At 37.7% G+C, this 22,979-nt stretch overlaps 1 protein-coding gene across 1 annotated transcript in view; it reads right to left on the reverse strand.

The window, feature by feature from the left end:
• Positions 1 to 22,979, reverse strand: part of pcdh15b (protocadherin-related 15b) — a 158,388-nt gene that overhangs the window by 13,039 nt on the left and 122,370 nt on the right. The window contains exons 21-29 of the mRNA XM_087794099.1: positions 21,945 to 22,064; positions 21,665 to 21,850; positions 20,283 to 20,519; positions 18,551 to 18,667; positions 15,518 to 15,658; positions 13,438 to 13,550; positions 3,952 to 4,061; positions 2,626 to 2,766; positions 1,148 to 1,275 (exon numbers count right to left, since the gene is read on the reverse strand). Of these exons, the coding sequence (XP_087650225.1) occupies positions 1,148 to 1,275; positions 2,626 to 2,766; positions 3,952 to 4,061; positions 13,438 to 13,550; positions 15,518 to 15,658; positions 18,551 to 18,667; positions 20,283 to 20,519; positions 21,665 to 21,850; positions 21,945 to 22,064 (1,293 nt within the window). The remainder of the gene's footprint in view (positions 1 to 1,147; positions 1,276 to 2,625; positions 2,767 to 3,951; positions 4,062 to 13,437; positions 13,551 to 15,517; positions 15,659 to 18,550; positions 18,668 to 20,282; positions 20,520 to 21,664; positions 21,851 to 21,944; positions 22,065 to 22,979) is intronic.

Below are 22,979 nucleotides of genomic sequence, written 5' to 3' on the forward strand. Positions count from 1 at the left end.
TCTTTTGATACGTCTTATTTTCTGCCATGTGTTTGTCAGTCTCTCCGCCAACGTCTCTGTCTGCTGAGGGTGAAAGTGGGATTTGGCAAGTCAGGAAAGCCTGAGCTCCAGGGTTGCGTTCCACCAGTGAGTTGGATCTTGTGTCAAAACGAATCCCAAATCAACTTGTTATGAATGAAACTGTTTACTTAGCAGAGCTTTGATTATTCAGGCTATGTTTGAAAGGCTGTTCACCGAGGTTCAGAGGACAATCTCTCAAAGACTTTAGACTCGTATTTACGGAATATCCCAGTGGCTCACCTACTCTACATAGATCTCACGAATAAAACTCCTGGGGGCCGAATCCGACAAGCAAAGTCATTTCATGTGGCCCGCAAAAATTTGGCTCAAATTAAAAATGTTCATGTTCAAGATTCCAGTGTTATATCCATCTTGTATCGAAGCCTTAATGGAAGAATTGTTCCGGAAAAAATTAAACAAGTCTATATTTTACGCTTGTTTGTGGCAGACGTTGAAAGACTTAACCAGTGTAAATATCGCAATCGTTTCCAGAGCACAAACCGTCTATTGTCTACACTGAAAGCACTCAGAATACTTCTGGTTTATACTGAGTACTACTGTTTAAAGGTTTGCCACAAATGAGTGTAAAATATAAACTTTTTTTCAGAAAATAAGTCTTCTCATCGAGGCTTCAATACAAGATGGACGTTACAGACGAGCTGTATGGAGCAGTATAAGCGTATTTTTTTTTAAGGAAGTCTGTCCCTGGGTTTCAGTCACTACATTAAAATGAACATACATTTTTGTCTACAACTCTAAAAAGCAGCATATTACACTGAAAATAATCCCAATCCTTAGTCAAAATGAGGGTGATTAGAAAATGAGCCATCACTTTAAATATAGGAGATACACATATTTTTTAACAATCCAAGAATAAAGAAATATTTTCAGAAAATCAGATTCATACTTCCTGGTCATTTTTCAATTTCGTTTGCCCTAAATTAAAAGGATTTTGACCCCTTGTGTAATTGAGTTTGACACTGCTGACTTTAAAACCAACCATGAAAAGGTTGTTATTTAAATGATTAAGTCAGTTTTGTTCAAAACTACTCCCTCCAGTATGTTATATCAAAATAAAGCTTTTTACCTGGACTTGCATGACAGAGGTGAAGGTTTTCGCATCCTCTGCAACTCCACCGATGTAAAGAGCTCTAGTAAAAACAGGCGGGTGATCGTTCTCATCATGGACGTCAATAAGCACTCTGGCTGTGTTACCTAGGAAACAGGAAGTTCATTTTAATTCACAATTAATTGATCATCGAAATTAATTGGCAGGTTTGCTTCATGGAGAGTTAATGTGGAAACGTTGCTAATGCGTAGCACTTGTTTCTTATATGACATTAACGTGTTAAAACTGCCAGCTGGGGAACTCTAGACATTATAAAAATAGTTTTATCATCCATTTTTTTGAACTCTTTGTAATTCTGGAATGAGTCATAGGGTCTTATCTGGCGAAACACAAGTTCTGACGCACACCCACATGAAACTGCAACACAAGGCATCAACCAAAACTAGCTGGCGAGTCATGTGTCAACAAAACCTCAGTGCAAAATTGCTCTCTCAATAAAAACAAAACAAACAAATCAGCAGACACTTTTAAACGGCTTATCTCCAGCAGCCGTCCTGGAGACAACGCGACAAGATGTCTGGTTACAACATAAACACGAGTTAGAAAACCGGATTAACTCTTTGTCGGAGCTGTATTGATTGGCTGCCTGATCAAAATGCATGGCGCGAAGAATTGAAGGGGATTTGCTAATGACTAGAAAGATTTGTCGGTTTAAATCCCTGCAGAATACTTGAATTTTAATTGTTTGAATAAGATAAGAAAAGCATGAGATAAACACATTCATTGAAGAAAGGGTAACTAGAGAACTTGGCATCAGTTAGGCACGTTTACGCTTTCAGTGAAGTTGAAGACACCAAGAACAGAAACTGGGGAAGTTAATGAGACGCTTTGCTCCTTCTTTAAACAAAGTCAACTTCCTGTTTTTTTTCCGTCTGAATTAACTTTTTCCCTTCCACAACTGACAGACTAACGTAGCCGGAATAAGGTTTTAGTTCTTATTAAAATTAAAATGCTGCTAAAAGTGGCAGTAGTTTTCGATAAATATAAGAAAAGTTTACAACTACTTGCTCAAGTTTTTTGTCTCCTTTCATATGTGTTCTTGTTTAGTTACAACTATGACTGAATTAGTTTTTTGTTACTCTTCCCAGAGCTTGGATGTTTCCTCTGGGTTCTCTTGTTTCCTCCAAATCATTTTCATATTTACTTCCAACTCTTTAGCTGATTGCGTCATCAAGAGACTCAAATAAGAAGACCATGAAAATGTTTTTGGTAACCTTGGACAAACAATGAATAGCAACAGCCTGTATAAAAATGAATAGGCTTTTGTCAAAGCAACGCATCGAGCAGGAAGGATGTCGGCTGTGGTAAGTGGTGTGAAGAACAGCTTGATAGACTCCGTTAAGGAGGTGATAACAACAACGTCTTAAGACTTAAAGTCTTATTAACCCTGAAAATCCATTTAAAAAGAACTTTAAATTGTATGAACTTTTACGTACTCTTTGAAGGAGCTCGCAGGTTGAAGGACACTAAACTCATCGCATCAGATTCAACTTTCAGTATGTACGTGGAATTGCTCTCATAATCAAGAGGTTTGGCAGTGAAAATCTCTCCTGTTGTTTGGTTCAATGCAAAGACACCTGGAAGAAAAAAAGAGCATTAAATGAGAGATAAAGGATCCAAGGTTGAAAAACAGCCAAAAGTATATCTGTTGAATACATTGACTTTTAATTTACACTGTAATATAAACAAACAAACAAAGGTACTGTGACACTGTATACTTTATCTTACCCCACGATATGATATGTTATAATAAATACTTTTTAAACACAGCAAATACGCATTATCATTCTGAGGTTGTCCCTGAATTTTGATGTTCTCAGCCTGGCTTGTCTGGTATCAGCATTCCACAAGTGTGTTTTGTAGAAGTTCTCTTAGGACAGAATTCTCCCTGTAATAGTCAAATATTTTCCTTCTGACTGCTTTCTCAGACTAAGGGAACCGTTTCCAGACATGTTCAGAATTGAAGACCAAGTATCGGAAGTCAAACAAAAGAGTGAAAGAAAGTCTACTAAGAGTTCAAAACTTTCATCCCCCTGTAAATAAATGCTTATTGAAAAAATTAGAAAGTATGAAAGAGAACATAACCACACGTGAACACTGGTATGTTTGCGTCCATCCCTTAGATATTGAAATAAGTTAAAAAAAAAAATGTCTTAAGAGGTTCCTTGAAGGAGTCAGTAGACTTTATCAACCGCAAAATAGAGAGGAAGATCGTTCCAAAGCCTAAGAGCAACAGCCTGTAAGGATTTCTCTCCTCTGGTCTGGAAGTGTGTACGCAGAACCATCAGTAGACTCTGATCCACAGACCTCAGAGCCCGAGCTGGGGTGTAAGGCTGGATCACATCACTGACGTAAGGAGCAGTCTGACCATGAATAGCTATGAAAGTAAGCACCAGAATTTTAAAATTAATTCTGAAAGAAACTGGCAGCCAGTGAAGAGTTTTAAGTATCTGAGAAATGTGAGTTCTTCTAATAAAGCAGGTCAGAATTCTCACAGCAGAGTTTTGTATTAACTGCAGGCGAGACAGCTCCTTCTTGTTTAGACACGAAAATGAACTATTACAATAGTGTAAACGTGTATGTGTGACCTTTCTGATGTTGAAGTCTTATCTTAAGTTCTGCAAGTGCTGGATAGAGTAAAATCTGTACAGGTTTCATATCAGCAGTCTTGACATCCATTAGCATCTACTGTGTATTAGCATCTACTGTATATGTTTGCAGAAGGTCTTCTGTTGTCAAGAAACAGCTCTGAGCATTCTCACCTCCCTCGTTGCCCTCAATGACAGAGTACACAATGGTTTGATTGACAGCCGTCGCCATGATGGTTCCCACGCGGGTCCCGACTGCAGCCTCTTCGCTCACTGGTGAAAACCTGGGAAGAGATCAGTCGGTGAGTCAGTAGCATCTAACGTGAGGAATTAAATATGGAGTCGGAGACTTGGGTTCATCCCATCATGATGAGCAGGGGAGGAGGAGACAAATTCAACCGAGACATGAATGTGTCAAGTTTGTCCAAGTCTTTTCACTTTGATGGATGTAGACTTTTAAAAAAAGAAAAAAGGCTGATGTCCACCCGGGTAATGTGTTTATGTTGTCATTGAAGCAACAGCATTGGTAAAAATTAAAATTAAAATTAACATTTTATATACCATTTTATGTTAATGTATCTTATTTTCTTTTAATATATTGTATTTTATTTTATTATTCTCTTTTTATTTCGTAATATTTCACCACTATATTATTTACTACCACTCCAACTATGTTATTAACACTAGCAATAAACGTTTCCTGATTCTTATAGTATTTGCCATTTTGATTTGTACAGAGTTGTGGCATTTTCTTTTTACCTCTCTTTTCTTTATTATGGTTTAATTCTATGAAAGTAAAACCAATCAAATGTCTCGTATTTATAGGCCGCTCAGGTTGTTGTCAGATGATATAGCAATAGTAGTATTTTTCAATGACAATATATTTTTTACTATTAAGGTTTTTATTTTTTATTTATCTTATTTCTTTTTTGATTTCAGCAGATTTTTAAGCATGAAATAATGAACATCCCAAGAGGTGCCTCTGCCCAAAAAACAGATACACTCCTGGGTTACTCAATGAGTGAGCTTTCCTGCCAACACGTTTTCCCAATTTTTTTTCCATTCAAACCATTGTGCTGAAGAATACCCACATTTTTGTAAACTGTTTTGTTTATTGTTGGACTTGACAAACTGCTTTTTGTCTCTCGCCCCGCTATTTTTCCGCGTCACATATCAACCTTAAGAGAGATATATCGGACAGCTGCTTGGAACCAACTAGCAAGATTATGCAGAGATGTCTGTGGGAGGTTTCATTATTTTAATCAAGCGCAATATCCTGCAGGCTGCAACAAGGATTTCAGCTAGATTACATTCTGGAATGGCAGAGTCTGCCAAGGCTCAACTCTTCACGCTGTAATTACTATCTACTCTAAGTGTAGATACATCATTGGGAAAGGACAGTTGGAGGGAGATTCTTGGGTGAAATCATTCATCTGTGTCACCGAACATGTTTATGGCAGATGTTAAAAGGAAACACCAACAGTCAGTTTACTAATCGTTGTTTTGAAAAGTTAGAATGAGAACTTTTTGTCTCCGGTGCAGAAAAGCTTTAAGTGAACCACGATACAGCAGAAGGTGCGTCAACTTCTGAAAGTCCAGTGAAAAATAGTCACTGAATTGTTTCCAATATCAGCTCAGATATAGACTTAGTCGTCGCCCTGGGAACCATTGACAAACAGTTGTTCGAAGTTCTTTCCCTAAGGTAAAGCAAGATTTGTAACATGAGTAAACGACTTCTGCAAAAGTTTATAGTTGGGTGAAGTTTCACCAAATGTGATAATGTTTTTACTATATATCTTTACAATGGATAATTATATATAACATATCAATTACATATCAATCCTGGAACCATTTTAATCTATTGCTTAGAATCATCTACGGAAACTAAGGCTGGTTAAAATATGGGTGCAGTATTTGTAACTCCACCAGTTCATGGTTGCAATCATCTTGGAAAATAAGTGTTGCTTTTTTTATCCAGACTGTGGTCAAGAGGTGAAGTTCAGTGTTCGTGACTTTCTATCTTTCTGCAGCCAGTCTCAAGTAGACACTTAATGAACTGTGGCTTTTTGCACTTTTGGCTTAACTTTTTAATAATGGATCCTGGCTTAAGACCAAAGTGGCAGACAAGGAAATAAATGCTAACATTTTTTTATGGAAAATATAATTCTTGAGTCACCCATGGGATATATAAGCATGGCAAGTCAACACAGAAACACACAGCTCATTCATTTTCTGCCTGTTTTCTCTTATGAAATACAGTTTGTGCTTCAGCCATGTTTTTATTAAGCGCATGAATGCAGGTCTTTGGTGATTGGTTGATTCGGAAGAAAGTGTTTGTGATTGGCAAACATGATGCTCCTGATATAACAGTTGGATTCTTGTGATTGCAAACCCCCCTGAGGCACAACAACCCCCCTTAGAATCACAACGTCGCACCAACAACTCTGCTGCTGTCAGCATTATACGAATCATTATTTCATCTGCTGCACAAAACCTGGAGGTTTAAACTTTTCGAATCTCAGATCTCATCATCAAAGCTGTCCGGACTACAATCACGCCAGGCCCGGCCAACACAGATACCCGAGCGTGCAAACATATCGCATTGTCTTTCAATCATTCAAACTACGATGTGGCCCAGACACAATTAAAGATGAACTCGGAGTCCAAACACTCTTTGCATTTGTACTGATTTTTTTTGGTCAAACACACAAAACCCACCAGATTGAAATGCTCCGGCAGATCTGAGCTCGGACCTTGATTGAGGCGGATCTCCGGCTCTCTGCCGCGTGAAAGGATGGAGAGGATAACGAGGATAGTGATAGATGTTGGCAACGATAGCCATCCCTCCGCGGACCCTTCTGTTACAGCCCTGGGCGTTCATTTGTCTCACTCATTATGCTTTTCACTTTTTTAGCCTCTGTTTCTTCACAATACATCATCTTCCACTTGTTTTTTTTATTTTTCGCCTCCAATGCTTGTTACCGTGTCTGTCAATCTGAACTGCCATGGTAGGTCTTTTCCCGACCTCCGTCCATCCAAAAAGGTACTTCACCATCCTTTGACCTGGACTGAGACAGTGTCAAATTGTGCTAATGACAAGGGGTCACAGTTCACATACCCTAGAGTCGCGGTAACAATGTCCTAGAGAAGCACTGATATCAAGAATAGCTCTGCCAAGAAGATCATATCACATCTATTTCTTTAAAGAGCACAGGAGTCAGCTTGGTTACCCCCTCTTGGTTGCTACAGGGGTCCTACCTGGATCTTCTTGGGCTCAAAATGACCCCCACAAACTGCTCTGTGTCTAGACTAAGTTTGATTTTTCATTTTTGACCTTATTCGTCAAAAAGGCCAAAATCGTTGTGCCCTAACTACTCCCTTATTATTAGAGCTACAATAGCGTGAATAGACTAATTTTCTTCATCTCATTCCAAGGATGGTTTTGAACCATTCACACACACACATACCTACGGACAATTTCCCCAAGTTCCTAATCAAACTCCGTATGTTTTTGGACTGTGGGAGGAAACCGGAGTGTCCAGAGTTAACTCATGTAACACAAGAAAATACAACCTTTAATCACAAGTTTACTCCCTCCGGACCCGGAAGTGAGCTTGCAACCTTCTTGCTGTAAGGCGACCACAAACCCATATATTTTCATGGTTTTGTACTTGAAAATTCAGGTGATGACTTCATAAAACAAAAGCGTAAAATCAAATCAACAAAATAACAAATTGAAGCATCGCCTAAGCTCACGATAAAAGCTTGGTTCCCTGACCAGGAAATACACTCTTAAGTTGTAGTGCCTTGTCATAACCACAGATCTCAAGTCCTACCCTGCAATGTTGACTAACTAATAAAAACCCATTTTGTCACCGCGGTCTCATGAAAGTTGATAAACTTTAGCCCCATGGTAGTTTTTTTCCCGGTTCTGAACTGAAGTGCGTGAGCGCTGAAAAGCAATACAAGTTAATGACAAACTATTTAAAACTTAAACTAAATGCAGAAAAACACCAAAGTAGCATCACTATTAGATAAGTCCACGTCTAATCTATCAGCCCAACAGTAGAAGTACAAGTGAGGCAGAAAATCCTTTCCACAATGCTGTTTGTTCAAATAATTGCATGAAAAGGACAGAGGAAGATATTGATTCAAGGAAGATTCAGGAAGCCTTTTTCATCCGTATCGGCGCCAATGCTGTATGTGGAAGAACACATTATTGAATGCAAACTATTGAGTGAGAAAATAATGGCAGCCATAAAATGACTTCACTTGGGTTTGTTTATGAGTAAATTATAGTAGTAGTCAATAAATGACAACCAAGATCTGCGTTCTTGAGCCAATAAAAACCCTTTTTTTGTTCATTTACATTTTTTGTTGGGCCAATTAATATATTTAACTAGTGTTACGTTTACAAATGTACTAATAAAGTCTGGTAAATAAAAGACACATTCATTTTTTTAAACATTATTTTTGCATTTATAACTTTATCATTTTTTTTTACATGTCTTCAAGTGTCAATCAAAATCAAACAGCGTTTGATGATAACCATCTTCGATTGTACAAAAATGGGGACTCTTGCTAGTAGAACTCATAAAAACATACACATCAAATGTAGGGACAGAAGTTCGAGACCAATTATATATAACTTGTTTCTTTATTATAGAACTGAATTATTTTGGTGATATCCTCGCTCTAAATGATTATTAATAAGGTGCTAACATTGTCATTACGAGCTCATCTTGTTCCCTTACTCCTTATATTGTTGACCTAAAGAGCAATGTATGACTTCTTGAGCAGAAGAACTTGATAGCACTGATGGTGTGATAAAACTTTATGAAGCAGGAACCCTATTTTCAGAGCCAACTAGAATGTACGCTTCCCTAAAAAAATGGTTGCTTTGAACATAGTGACACTTCACATTGTTTTTGGACAACGGAGACGGCGCCACCTACTGGACGTTAAAAAGTAAGGTAATGATTCATGAAGCTAACTGAAAATAAGGTGTTTTTTAATTATTTATGTTTTATATTTAGCCTTTATCTGAATTTATTAACTCCAGGTGTCTTAAAGCTTTATCAAAAATCTTTTCCCCCCAGTCAGCAGTTTTGCAATCTCTCAAACCCAATCAGTTTCTATTTACACACAGTCTGTATATTTTGGTCTTTTCCTGTCTGTCTATCACATACTAGCTTATTTTTCTCTCTAGAGTGAAGCTCAAAGTGATTCACTGGAGGGTCTTCTTCTCTTCTCTGCTGTGTGGCTACAGTTATACAGATTTGTATTGTTGAATTCAAGAAAGTATTAAATATGAAACTAGTACTGCAGAAGAAGAAGAAGGAAAGTATGGTTATAAAAGAGGACACATTTACAGATAAAAAAGAAAATAAAGTTAAACTTTTTTTTGGATGTCACTGGTCTTAGAGAACTTATTATCAAAGCCTTCCTGCAAACTAAAAACATCTTTGTGTTACTGACTTATTTTACAGTTCTTTTCTTGATATGTTTGTCTTGTGAGTGTGTTTTTATAGAAGGATGTTTGCAAAGGTGAGACCAGCTACGTGCCGCTGATACGATTGAAATCATTTGTATTAACTCTGCTGCTCTCTTCAATCTTCCTCAACAGGCGTATAAAGAGTAACCGTGAAGTACAATAACTTAAATCAGATGCTGATAAAACTGAAACATCTGTGATGTTCAACTAAAAATGCCTCAATGCCAAATAAAATGAGCTTCGCTTAAGCTTGTTCAATGTTTAAAGCTGCTGATGTCGACACTTTCTTCCTTCCATCTGTGTCCCGACACGTCTGCTAGGTGACTATTCACCTCAATCTGCCGAGACTGTCGGCCATATTAACCTGCTGCCATTATTTATGTTCATGCTCTGGTTTTCCTGCCATTTGTCTTCCATGTAAGTGTTTAGATATTTACTTTTGCCGTCTATTTTAAGACGTATGTAATACATCAGCCCAGTATCATTCGTCTTATTCACCTTTGGTCCATGTGATCTCCACATTATCTGTCAATGCAGCGTTTCAAGAATACATTCATGAAATGTTTTTAGATAATAAGGTTTTCAACCATGAAAACACGCATCAGGTCTATTCAGTAGATACAATCATATCAATATAATATCTATTCACATATATTATGCTGTACATAATATCAATATTAAGAATAATGGAAATACTATCACTACTTACAGTATACTACGACTACTACTACTACTACTACTACTACTACTACTACTACTGCTAATAATAATAATAATAAGAGGACAATATAACAAAAAGAAGAATGTACAAGAAAAACGAGAAAAACTAAACAAGAATAAGAAGAGGAAGAAGATAAAAAACAAGAAGAACAATATAAGAAGATAAGAAGAAAATAAGTGGAAAAAGAATAATAATAGAACAATGAGAAAAAGGATAAAAAAAGGAGAAGAAAAAGAAAAAGGATAAGAAAAAGAAAAAGAAAGAGAAAAAGAAAGAGAAAGAGAAGACGGAAAAGAAGAAAGAAAAGAAGAAACTAAAAAACAAATAAATGAGCTCCTTGGATCTTTCCTGTGTTTCTTAGAACCTGGAAACTGGTGAGACATGAGGAATTATTGGAAAGTATCATCCACAATAGATGAACAACTCAATAATACATTTGAGATATTCATTTGAATCATGTTTTTTTAATGCTCCTGATTATTGTTTTAACTCTATTGTTTGACGCCAGCATCACCTTTGTACGCAGGATTGAGTCGCTACTATCAGTTTCTGGATCAGGATTAATGCTGAACTGCTGCAATGAATTACCACCGGATCAATTTTGCTCTGATTAAAACGCGCACACACACTCCGAGTGTGTTGTACAAATGGCCGGCAGGGAAGACTCTCGCTGCGAAAGAAGCCTTGCATTCGCCAACAAAGATTTCGGTACGAGGGAGGGGGGGGGCTGATGGCCATATTTATCTTAGTCTCCCGCCACGGTGCGATCACATTGTCGAAAAGTGACGCAAGAAAAAGCAACATTTTGAGGCGTCTTTGATTGCACTGTTGTGCTTTATGAAGGCTTTGATGTAATGTTTGGGTTCTTAACCCGCTCACCAGTCGCTAATTAGATTCATTAACAAAGTAACAGGCCAGAGGGCACTTTGACAGCATGTGGAGAACTTGTGCCCGCCTTCACACACTTCATACAACGACCCAGCCCCCTAAACACACACACACACACACAATGCTGTTCATGCACTGGAAGAAGAGTACACACTTTACGAGTGGTAGGAGTGATTTGTAGATTTCAGTAATCTTTGAAAAGGCAATATTTTCTTTCTGTTCACTTAATCTCACGCTGATAATAGCTGCTGGGTGCTTATAATTATTCATGTGTGTGTGATACACGCCGCATACTAATTCTGCAGGTGCTCGGATTCTCCAGCTGAACGAGACGGCAAGAAATGGAAAAAGGAGAGCTGGTGGAAGATTTGCTTAAACTACTTAGCTGTGACAATTATTTATCAACAGCTTGTTAAGTGTTGCTGTAGACGGATTCTACCCGGGAGTAAACAGCAGGTTGTCTTGCCCAAAAGCATGTGTCATCAGATGGTTAGCATGTTAATATGCGGTTTAAACGCAGTCTTTCAATGACACGCGACGCCACATCTGCACTTCCTCTAAATCAACTCAATCACAGAACAGATACTATGTTTAAAAGGGTCTTCATCTTCAAGTTACACTGTTGCAATGCATCATAGGAGTTGTGTATTGAGTGGTCAGAGGCTAACATGTTTTTTTTCAGTCCAAGAATAAATCCTTGAATATAATAACTGTTTCTAAACTGAGGTCGCCACTTACTGAGCTCTAAAAATAGGGCGATGCTTCATGAAGCTTCGTCATCCCATCACTAGCGTGCGTACTTCTCATTGACACGTCATAAATGATAAGTGACACATTTAATTATGAATTGAAAATAAATACATTAAAAGAACATTGTTGACAACAATCGACTAGCATTTACTTGTGATGGGTGGATGAGGTTTTCATGAAACAGCTGATGAGGTTTCATGGTAAGTATCATCATTTTCAAAGGCCTTTGGATGGCGCTCTCTGACGAACCTCAACTCAGATTCATTACATTTAAATGAGCTGTGAAAAAATACAAAACTATCATGAACCCACCACTAGTATTAACCATCAAAAACGTTACCCTATGTTTCATTTGTGCATTTCTGTGGGTAGCATTATGGTGATGAAGAACGAAGAAAAATAAATTAAAAATACTCTCATCTTTCATCTTTTCTTTATGTTATGACCGGAGACCAAAATTGATAATTCGGCCTTGCCTGTGGCTGGACGGGTCTGAGGCTACTGCAGGAAAATCATTAAGCCGCATTAGTGAGCTTTTAAAGCCATGCTGGTTCAGTGGTTAGCTTTTATTCAATAAGGCTGTGATAATTAATTAAAAGCTGCTACACTGTGGACGCAACAAGAGAATCGCTCTCTTAGATTCGCTGCTGCACTGAAGACGTAACAAACACAAAGGTCAGATATGTGCGTCCCTCATTCTCATGAATACACAGAACATTAATTCTAAACAATAGACGAACACAACGGAACACTTATAATAGATAATTGTTTAATATTGATGTGAGCGGAAAACAAAAGAGACACTGAACGAGCTAACCCTTTCCACCCTTACTTTATTATATTTTATTTAATAGTCGGAGCATAAATCTCTAAAGACATAAGTGTATCTTTAAAGCCAGTGTGGAAAAGCAGGAATTTATGTGTTTACTCTAAATTCTATTTCTTCCACACAAGCACAGTAGCTGTGAGTAGAGGATAAAGGGGTCAAATGCATGTTTTAATAACAATGCAATATGTTTTCACACTTATAAGTAATTAAGAAATAAATAGTATTGTTTGTTATGATTCGACAATTTTAACAGAATCAAATTGAATAGGATCAGCTTACTTTTTAAAAGCACATTTAGAATTTCTGTTTGATGATGAAAGACTACACTTACATTTGGATTCAGTTTGTCTAATCTCAACATTAATATGTTGAACAGGACGAGATTGGTTAAGGTTTAGGTGTCCTTAAATAAAACAAGCAAACCAAAAACTAAATAAATTGAATTGGAATAAATTACATAAAGTGTTTGCTGCTCGTATGGAACATCTTGTATTGAGGCATTGATGAGAGGAATTGTTCCAGAAAAACTTTATAAACTTGTTTTAGCGGATGTTGCTAAGCTAGTGGCTAGGCTTCATCTTCGTCATAAAATGATGCACCGAAAAATATCAATATACCTCCATGTTTCTCCACAGAGGTATTAGGATATAATAATGTGTGTTTTTTAGATGAAGATGAAAACAAAGAACACTGAGCTCTAGTCGATACATTAAAATGAACAAACATTTTCGTCTATAACTCTAAAAAGAACATATTACTCTGAAAATAACCCCTTAACATGAGGGTGAGTAGAACATGAGTGAAAATATTGTTTAATTGAGAAGATATTGTTTTTTATTATGAAGTCAGAGTCATTTGTAGGTTTTTCATGAACATGACATTTATGTTGACACAGCGATTCCTTTATTATGGTAAAGAGCGCTGTAATAACATTGCAATTATAATGAAATGTAAATCCTTGGTTATTGAAATGAGTACCTGTACTCCTCCTGGGTGAAAACAGGGATGATGGAGGGCTGAAGCACCGTGATCTCCACCAGACTGCTGTTCTCTTTCATTGGCTCACCGTCGTCGTACGCCACCACCACCAGCTGCCCAACACAAACACACGTTTATTCCTTCCAATGTTTGCTCTCACCTCGCTAGCTTGGCTTCTCTTCTTTGTATGGCCTCAAACATCGAGAAGATATCAGCTCACGCCATTTCCCAGCGCCGACAGCAGAGATGAGCGAATAAATTGAAGCAGCTGAAGCATGACACGGAGAGTAATAAACCCCCCAAAATGTCTCGATGGCTAGATGATCTACAATCACAGCCACTTAGGCGTAGGTCCATCAACGCGTCTACAACTTCCAATAAATGTGTTTTCAACTTTAACTCTCTTGGTAGTGCTTGGTGTATTCATCATTCTTATACTCTCCAACATCAGAAACTGATGACTACTAAAACAAAGATTACTCATATCCAGTCATGTGATTGGCTAGTAGTCCATATTAAAGGCTATCAAGTTGACTTGAACAATGCTAAAGAGTAAAAATCTTAAAAGACATTATGAAATAAATCTTCTTAAATCAGCAATACTTAGGTTCGCAACATTGTTTCTGGCACCCTAGTGTTTAAACAGTGTAGTTGCAATTTCTCTTATCAGTTTCATGTTTTATCTTCCTGCAACATTGAAACATTCTATATAAAAAACACAGATTTCTTACACAATTGCCCGTTATATATGTGTGTGGAAAGAAATGATGGTTGCTTCTCAAAAGGCATAATAAAGAAAAGGGCAATACATTATTAAAGGGAAACTAATGCTAAAACCCAACTCTCCTGACTCACCCACATGTTTCAAATATTGAAGTCTCCAAGATACAGTAAGTCCCTCATCATGACCATGTTTTAAAGTTTTTAATTCCCCCAGTCTGAAATCTCGGCGAACAAGAGGCTACAAGAGTCTGACCCATTATGAAATAATAATAGTCTTCACTCCTCCTTCAAGCCCCGCTTTGTTTATGCAACCAGTCCCTTGGAGGTGTAGACTTGCTGGATTGATGACACGTGGTGACAAACCTTGAGGTTTGACCAATCAAAGCAGAGTGGGCAGGGTAATTTAAACCAAGCTTACATTTGTAAAACAAGGGTTTTCAGTGGGTGGGGCTTAAGCACATTTTCTAATGTAAATATTTAAATGAAAAGAGAGTTTTGTATAAACAGACACATACTGATGAGTACAATAGAGGTTCAAGATCTATTTAGGGCACACTTAGATCAAAACATATTTGCCTTTTAAAGTATAGTAGTATAATACACTTCATCCTTTTGAATACACATGTCTACCTTTACTTAATTTTTTTTTTTTTTTTTTTAAGGTGAAAATACAAGTAATTGGTTGAAAGTACTAGTCTAATAAAACTAACAACGGTTATTACGTTTAATTCCATAAAATTGTAGAATGCTCAAACATTCATTTCCACTTGCAGGTTGTTAAACATTTACAGAATATCTACTCAAATATAAAAGTTTCTGATGTCTTTTTCCCGCCACCTGGCGTGGATTCATCTTAAACTCCTACCTGACTCAAGGTTATTTCCATCATAATGCCAATGTTGTGAGTAGCGTCGGAGCCATTGCTTAGAGTTATTAGCTGCAAATGTGCTTGAATTAGTCCCGGGAGTGACATCTATAGAGGACACAGACTCCTTGTTGTGTTAATTAAAGCCCAGTGAAAAGATGGAATTAGCATTGCCCAAAGGCCCACTGAAGCAGAATTGTTACTCGGGAGTTCATCTGAAATATACTGTGGAAATATGTCACTATTGTCGGTACTGTTTCGAAGGTAAGGAGAGAACATTAAAGCAAAATAGATCCAGATGTTTAATCCTTAGAAAGGACATCATTCATCCCATAAAACTGTCATTTGGTTATTTAGCTTTGAGATAAATGTTGTGAAACGCATCATATTTATGATGCATTTTTAATCCAATTTCTTTGTCTAAAAGCTGGAATTAGAAAATCCATTTAAGTTTGAGCCGTAACTGCGTCTTCCTTTATTCCCGATACTTACATTGAACTTGAGGTTGGGCTCTTCGTTGAGGTTGACCTTGGTGACCACATGTCCCGTCAGCTCCTCCACATCAAATATACTGGCGGAGTAAGAATCCGCCTCCTGATCGACTTTGTATCGCACCAGAGCTGCTGGCGATCCCTGCAGAGAGGAATATCACACTCTTCAGGACGACTGATGAACGTTGCATTATGGATGACATTTATGGACCACAGCCATGCATATGGTGTGTGTGTGTCTGTGTGTGTGGGTTTTTTTTTTTTTTTGTTGGCGTGGAAGATCCAATTTAAAGTTAAGTAATGACTTTGAAATGCGTGTGCTGGACTATTAAAAATATGACGCAGATTAATTTAGGCCAAATGTCAGGCAGACGGAGCAGCTTTTAATGGTCATGACGTCGAGACAAACATCTCCAAGTGTAGAAGAAAAAAATAAAAGAAGTCCAAGTGGAGACGGCCAAAACTGATCTTTAGTCCAATACTGGAGTGTTAATAATGCAGGTCCATAAATTACAACCTAGTTAATCAAATGTCAGAAAATGCATTATACATTAGGACAATATTTTTTGGTAGAATGAGTTTCCTCTCTGGCAGAGATATTTGTAATTGATGCGACTCATAACACTTTCGTTGACTCTTGGCCAGGCAGACATTTGAAACGGATTGTGTGTAGTTTCATTTTAAGTAATTAAAAAGGCACATGAACACAGCACAACACACACCAAATAACTAACCAGATGTTTATAAAAACAATGTTGTCTCGCATTTATATGTAACATCACATTTTTTTAAACCAGGATAACAGGTAGTTTCTAATAAATGTATTATTGACTCTTGATCAGATATGTTATCATACATATATGTACGCCAAGGGATCGTTATGATCAATCGATATCATACAAATTCAACGTTGTTACATTAAAAAGTGGCAGTGACAACTTTTTATTTGTCCAATGTACCAAATGCATTTAATTTATTTTGTTACTATTAATATATATTATTAATATACTATTATTCAATAATTAGTTTTCGTTAAACTACTAAAAAAGTCACTGATAATTAAAATCTAAGATGAAAGTTGAAATTAACTAATTTGTTTTTTTCTTAAACAGTATTTATGAATAAAAGAGTAAAGAAAGACATTTTTATATTTCTGTAGGAACCTTCAGATAGTTGTTATGGACATTCTTGGATTTAAAGTAATGAATTGGTATATATAATCTTCACACAACAATCTTCTACAATAATGTCTTAAGATGTCTTAAGCACATGCAATAACACGGAGTCCTCCAGCTCAAGATTTCTACCAGGAGTCTCTTTTCGAAAATCTGTTCAAAAGATGGGCTCTTTGTTCAGGCTCCATTCCAGAATTGGAGGACAATTCAGCTGCTTACGAAATAAAATAAATATGATTATCCCCACATTTCTGTCATTCTTACATGAGTGATGATTCATTAGTGATTGAACATCACCACAGATCCTTCCATGTAGTGCAGAGAGTGACAGTGACTACAGTGTTGGGCAGGTTTTTTATTTTTTTCATCCTCTAAGAGCTAATACGTCTTGATAATCGTTTAATGGAAAATTGTTCAATTGTGTATGTTAGAGGTCTATAAAACAAAAATGTGTAAGATTTGTCATCAGCTGTTTGATGAAACCCCATCAGAGGTTTGATGAAACACCATCAGCTGTTTGATGAAACACCATCAGCTGTTTGATGAAACTCCATCTGCTGTTTTACAAAACCTCATCAGCTGTTTGATGAAACACCATCTTCTGTTTGATGAAACACCATCAGCTGTTTGATAAAACCCCATCAGATGTTTAGGTGAAACGTCATCAGCTGTTTTGATGAAACACAATCAGCTGTTTGATGAAACCCCATCAGCTGTTTAATGAAACGCCATCAGCTGTTTGATGAAACCCCATCAGCTGTATGATGAAACACTATCAGCTGTTTTGGTGAAACCTCATCAGCAGTTTGACGAAACCTCATCAGCAGTTTGACGAAACCTCATCAGCTGTTTGATGAAACCCCATCAGCTGTTTAACGAAACCCCATCAGCTGTTTGATGAAACCCCATCAGCTGTTTGATGAAACCTCATCAGCTGCTTGATGAAACCTCATCAGCTGTTTGATGAAACTCCATCAGCTGTTTGATCAAACCCTATCAGCTGTTTAACGAAACCCCATCAGCTGTTTGATGAAACCTCATCAGCTGCTTGATGAAACTCCATCAGCTGTTTGATGAAACTCCATCAGCTGTTTGATCAAACCCCATCAGCTGTTTAACGAAACCCCATCAGCTGTTTGATCAAACCCCATCAGCTGTTTAACAAAACCCAATCAGCTGTTGATGAAACACCATCAACTGTTTGATGAAAACCCATCAGCCGTTTTATTAAACCTCATTAACTGTTTTCGATAAAACCTCATCATCAGCTGTTTGATGAATCCTTAGCAGTGGTGTCTTGAAACCTCATCAAATGATCCATGAAACCCCATCAGTTGTTTGATTGAACCTCACCAGCCATTTAAAGAAACTTCCTCAGCTGTTACATGAAACCTCATCAGCCTGAATTACGCAAACCTATAGTCCAGCCATGACCAAACACACCCGAACACACTTATGCAACAATCACATCACAACCATTAACATTCTAGGTCACACATCAAGCAGCTGAAAGTTTCTTTTATAGAGCAAAGTGACAGAAAATCCAGTGACTCAGCAATTCCTCTCACACTGCACTACAGAGCAAAGGGGGGAACGTTTTACAGCCTCTCAAGCCGGAGCTCTACGCCACCAGACTATCTAATAGCTCACCGCCATAACATCTAAATGAGCCTTCCTTTCAAAACACTATATATTTTCTCCTCATGTTAGAATTCCGTTAGTATCAACCAACGTCTCATCCTGAGTTGGAGCACGTACGTATATAAGATAGGCATCATTATCTTCTATCATTCTGATGCACAATTTGAGAAACGGGCTGTGACTGCTTTGATTGAAAAGTAACAGATGGAAGTACTCACCACAGGGTCCGAGTCATTTGCCATCACCGTGGTTACAATGGTTCCCTTAACAGCATTAGGGGCCACCATGCCACGGTACACTGCCTGACTGAATACCGGAGAGAAGTCGTTCATGTCCTGGGGAGAAGCGAAGGCGCAGTCACACAGATTAGCTTTGTTTTCCTGTTTGCTGGATCTGAAATATGTATTTAATTACACGCCAAAACCCGCTTGTATATTTAACCCTATTAATCCGTGATCATTCTGGAGACCCTCTGAACTCACAACATGTGTGGGGACATCTGTGAGGAATGTAACGCCGAGCCACACACAGCAGCAGCAGGTGTTCGAATCCCTACAGTGAAATTGCGTCTCTTTATTTTTACACTTGCTGAACACTATTAGACCTTCAGGCTGCTTTTACGCCAAATGGAAAAACTACAACAAAGAGAGATTTAAGTAGATTTGAAAAAACATGGACACGAACTAACAATGATGTTTGAGCCATTACTGTCCGACTACTTGATTTGTACTGAAGATACACTTGTTTGGTTTTATCTCATGTAGAACACAAGTATTAATAAAATATGATTTAATGAGCAGTCAGTCAAGTCTCTTCAATATACAAACTTGACTTCACCCTTTCCACAAACATCAATTTTTACTGGTAGAGATTCAAGAATTCATTCTAGAATACAGTTTAGTAAACGTTTGTTCAATGTGATCAAACAAAAAAGTATTGTCAGCTATTATGTCGAAGTAATAACTATGCTTATATGAATGTATTTCTTATTTTTAAACTGATTTCATCTTGAGGGTATCCCAACCTCACAGATATCATTTGAATGTATCCACAAGACAAAGTCAAAAATTCACTTTTGGTTAAAAAAAACAACCAATTAATGTATGCTAACTATATAGGCTATTTTGTAGGCTGACTTAAAAGAAGGGCACGTTTTTGTTCATTTTGTTTGTCGATCTGTAAGAAAAAAAAACATTTTCAAAAATAATTTAAATTACATTTTCAGTAAATGCTTTTGGAACACTTTTGTTTTTCAAAAATAACCATCAGGTCCATGAATTGTTTGGAATTTGTAACTTTTCTCTGGTGCAGAACATGAGATATCTCAAATGATAAACACAGGATCGATTTGCTAAAACAATCATACATGGTTTAAAAAAAGTCAGTCAAATAAGCTGTGTTATGTGTATGTACATTCATAGTATGGGTACATTGGGGACTTTACATTAATACTATTCCCATTACAGCTGATAATACCAAGTAACTAAAAAAAAAAAATCAAACTTTTGCATATTTTTGATTATGTTTGTGCCGGACTTCACACAAACTCTTTTATGGAAAGAAAAGTGGATTATTAAAGTCAACTTCTCTTACTTAGATTGATGAAACCCCAAGTACTGCTCCAACTCTATTGCATAGTTGATTGGATAAGAATTACCCATTTATTTGCTCAACTTTACGCAGCCCATTCAGCTCTTTTTGTCAATTTTCCTCACAAGCAAACCCAAAAAAGCAGAGCTTAAAGGTTTTTTTTTAAAGCCCCTCTCAGGAAAAAACTCTAGCCTGCTTTGTTTTCTTGCAGTTCCTTGTCCTTGAGAGGATTATGGCTGAATTACAGACGTGTAGTTCAGCAGACTCAACTCTCCCCTTAAAATCCTAAATAAATTAAAAAGAATATTCCTCAGGGTTCATGACCCTCGCCTGGTCGACCAGCTTCAGGCAGATACTCACCATGACTCTGACAGTAACAGATGCTAGTCCGGGGGGCATCGTTCCCTTCGTGTCCAGAGCCTCTACAGTGAATGTGTACAAGGCTTCTGAGTCAGTCAGCGCCTCAAAGTCGAGAGCTTTTAGGACAGACAGCTCTCCTGTAAGAGGGTCAACGTTAAAGAGATGGAAGATCTCCTGGTCGGAGCCTTCGGGTCGGATTCGGTACGTGATGTTGGAGCCAATATCTGCGTCGACTGCCTGCAGAAGGAAAACACCCGAGACATAAAACAAGAAAAGTACGTTGTGTTCCTGTAATTTCACCAGAAGGATAGCATCATGGTGTTGTTGACACCGGTTAGAAGCACAATTTCTTTGGCTAGTGAGGAGAAAAGTTCCTAACATGCTTTTTCTAGGATACATTGATTCCAAGTGTGAGGGCAACAGGGTTTTGTGGGGAAAAAGTCCAAACAGATTGAAGTAGAACATTATATGCTACATTTAGCTTAACTGTCTGAAAGGCATTTAATTGTGAAAAAGGATCAGATTTTTGCCTCTTTAGACCTGAAGACACTTGTTTTCGCCAAGTTTATATAAAAAAACTTTAAAATTTGTGAAAACAAGTTACACACCAACTCTATAAGGGACTTTCTTGTTGTTTAGAAACAAGAAACAGGGCTCCTGTGGATTCTGTGTTATGGTGAGATGTAATTTTAATGCACTGAACCACTTTTTTTTTTTTTTATACTTCACAGTGCATCCGTTAATGTCTGTTTAAAGGTCAACTAATGTGAAAACCCAACTCTCCTGACTCACTCACATAGCTGCTCAAATATTGAAGTCTTCCTCTCCAAGATGCAGTAAGTCCTTCACCATGACCATGTTTTGAAGTTATTACTTTATAAAGTTCTCCCCCGCTTGAAATCTCAGCGAACAAAAGGTTACGAGAGCGGAGTCCATTATGACGTAATAAAGGGCTTCACTCCTCCAGCCCCTTCTTTGTTCATACAACAAGTCCCTTGGAGGTGGAGACTTCCAGGTTTGATATCAAACCTCGATTTTTTGACCAATCACAGCAGAGTGGGTGTGGTTATGGTAAACAACATTTGATCTAAAACACAGTGTTTTCAGTGGGCGGGGCTTATGCATACTTTAATTAAAATTGATTTTTTTTTTAAAACAGACAGATACTGATGAGACACTTAAATCAACTTATTTGTTTAACTATATTACAAAAATGCGAGGTAATGTAAGTTTAGGAACAACAAGGAAAAGGTCTCAGAAGTTCCCAATATCCAAGAGAACCAAACACAACATTATTACTTTGTTAGAACTAGCCTGGTTTTTAAATTGTGGGAGGAAGTTAAAGATGAGATATGACAAGAGTGTTTCTCTTCATAACTGACCTTCAATTGTAAGACGACTGTATCTTTGGGGCTGTTCTCCGGCAGGTTCACGTTAAAGCTTTGCTGCGTAAACACAGGACTGTTGTCGTCCACGTCCAGAACAGTGATGGACAGCGTCGATCTGGACCGCCTTGGGTCCAGGGCACCATCCCAGGCTTCAACGATAAGAAAATAGTGCCCTTTGACCTTCAGGATTGACGAAAAAAGAGAACACATGTTGTCATTGCTGTGAGTGGTTTCAAAACAACTCAAAATACAAAGAGCAGAAACTTCTTCTGACCTCTCTGTCAAGTGGCACCAACGTTCTGATGGCTCCTGTGCCGTTTATGGTGAAGAGCTTCTGGTGGTTGACGAGGCGATAATGAACCTGACCACTTGCTCCGAGATCTGGGTCAGAAGCCTGAGAAAAAAATAAAAAATCAAGACACATATGTTTAAACAGCGTATGGGCGGGTAAGTTCAATTGATGATTGACCGGGTAAAACTAACTACCTTGATATTTCAACCACTCGCAAAGTTAGAATTAAACGTTCATATTAATCCACCTGTCTCTTGATTTGATTGATGTTGGATTTGAGAGTTTTAATCAGGATTAAGCTTCAGAATGATTTCAGCCGTTGTATTTCGAGACACAATGTATCGGTCGTGACTGAGTTTACGCCAACATTTCTACCACACTTGCGCATAAACACCGGAGTGTTACCTTCTCTTCTTTTTGTGCAGCTCGACAGAACTTGTCGTCTTCATCATCCCTTTGATGAATAGAAAGAGGCGACAACGTGGAACGCTGATTGTACAGAACGCACCACAGCCTTAGACGGCATTAAAATAGATGAGGCGAGAGCGGGGGAAATATTAAGAAGGTGTGCTGGTGTGTGTGTGTGCGGAGGTTTAGCTTACAATGCATTTTCAGACCAAAAGTCCTAAAAAGAAAATTAAAACCTGAATATTAGTATCCGCAGTTAAAAATAATTGCCTAGTAAGGACACACATGCAATCTTGTGGTGAAATGTGTTTAATTTTATCAGCTCACTTCAGCACTCGGGACTTCACAACGTTTGCCTGGAAGAAGAGTTTGTGTTGAATGTTGTAAAATAAATCCTTACGACTAAGAACAATTTAACTCATGTGCATGCTGTTCTTGTTAACGTTGTATTTTATCAGTAGCAGATGTTGGAAGGAGTATTTTTAAGGGCGTTCTGAGACATAATTTAAACACTGAAGCTATGAATAAATAAAGCTGGTGACATAATCCTTGTGTTTAGATAGTTTGACTTGTCAATTCAAACTTGAAAATATATAACTTTTCAAAGTC

This window comes from Callionymus lyra, chromosome 6, assembly GCF_982586985.1.
Source record: "Callionymus lyra chromosome 6, fCalLyr1.hap1.1, whole genome shotgun sequence".
NCBI lineage: Eukaryota > Metazoa > Chordata > Actinopteri > Syngnathiformes > Callionymidae > Callionymus > Callionymus lyra.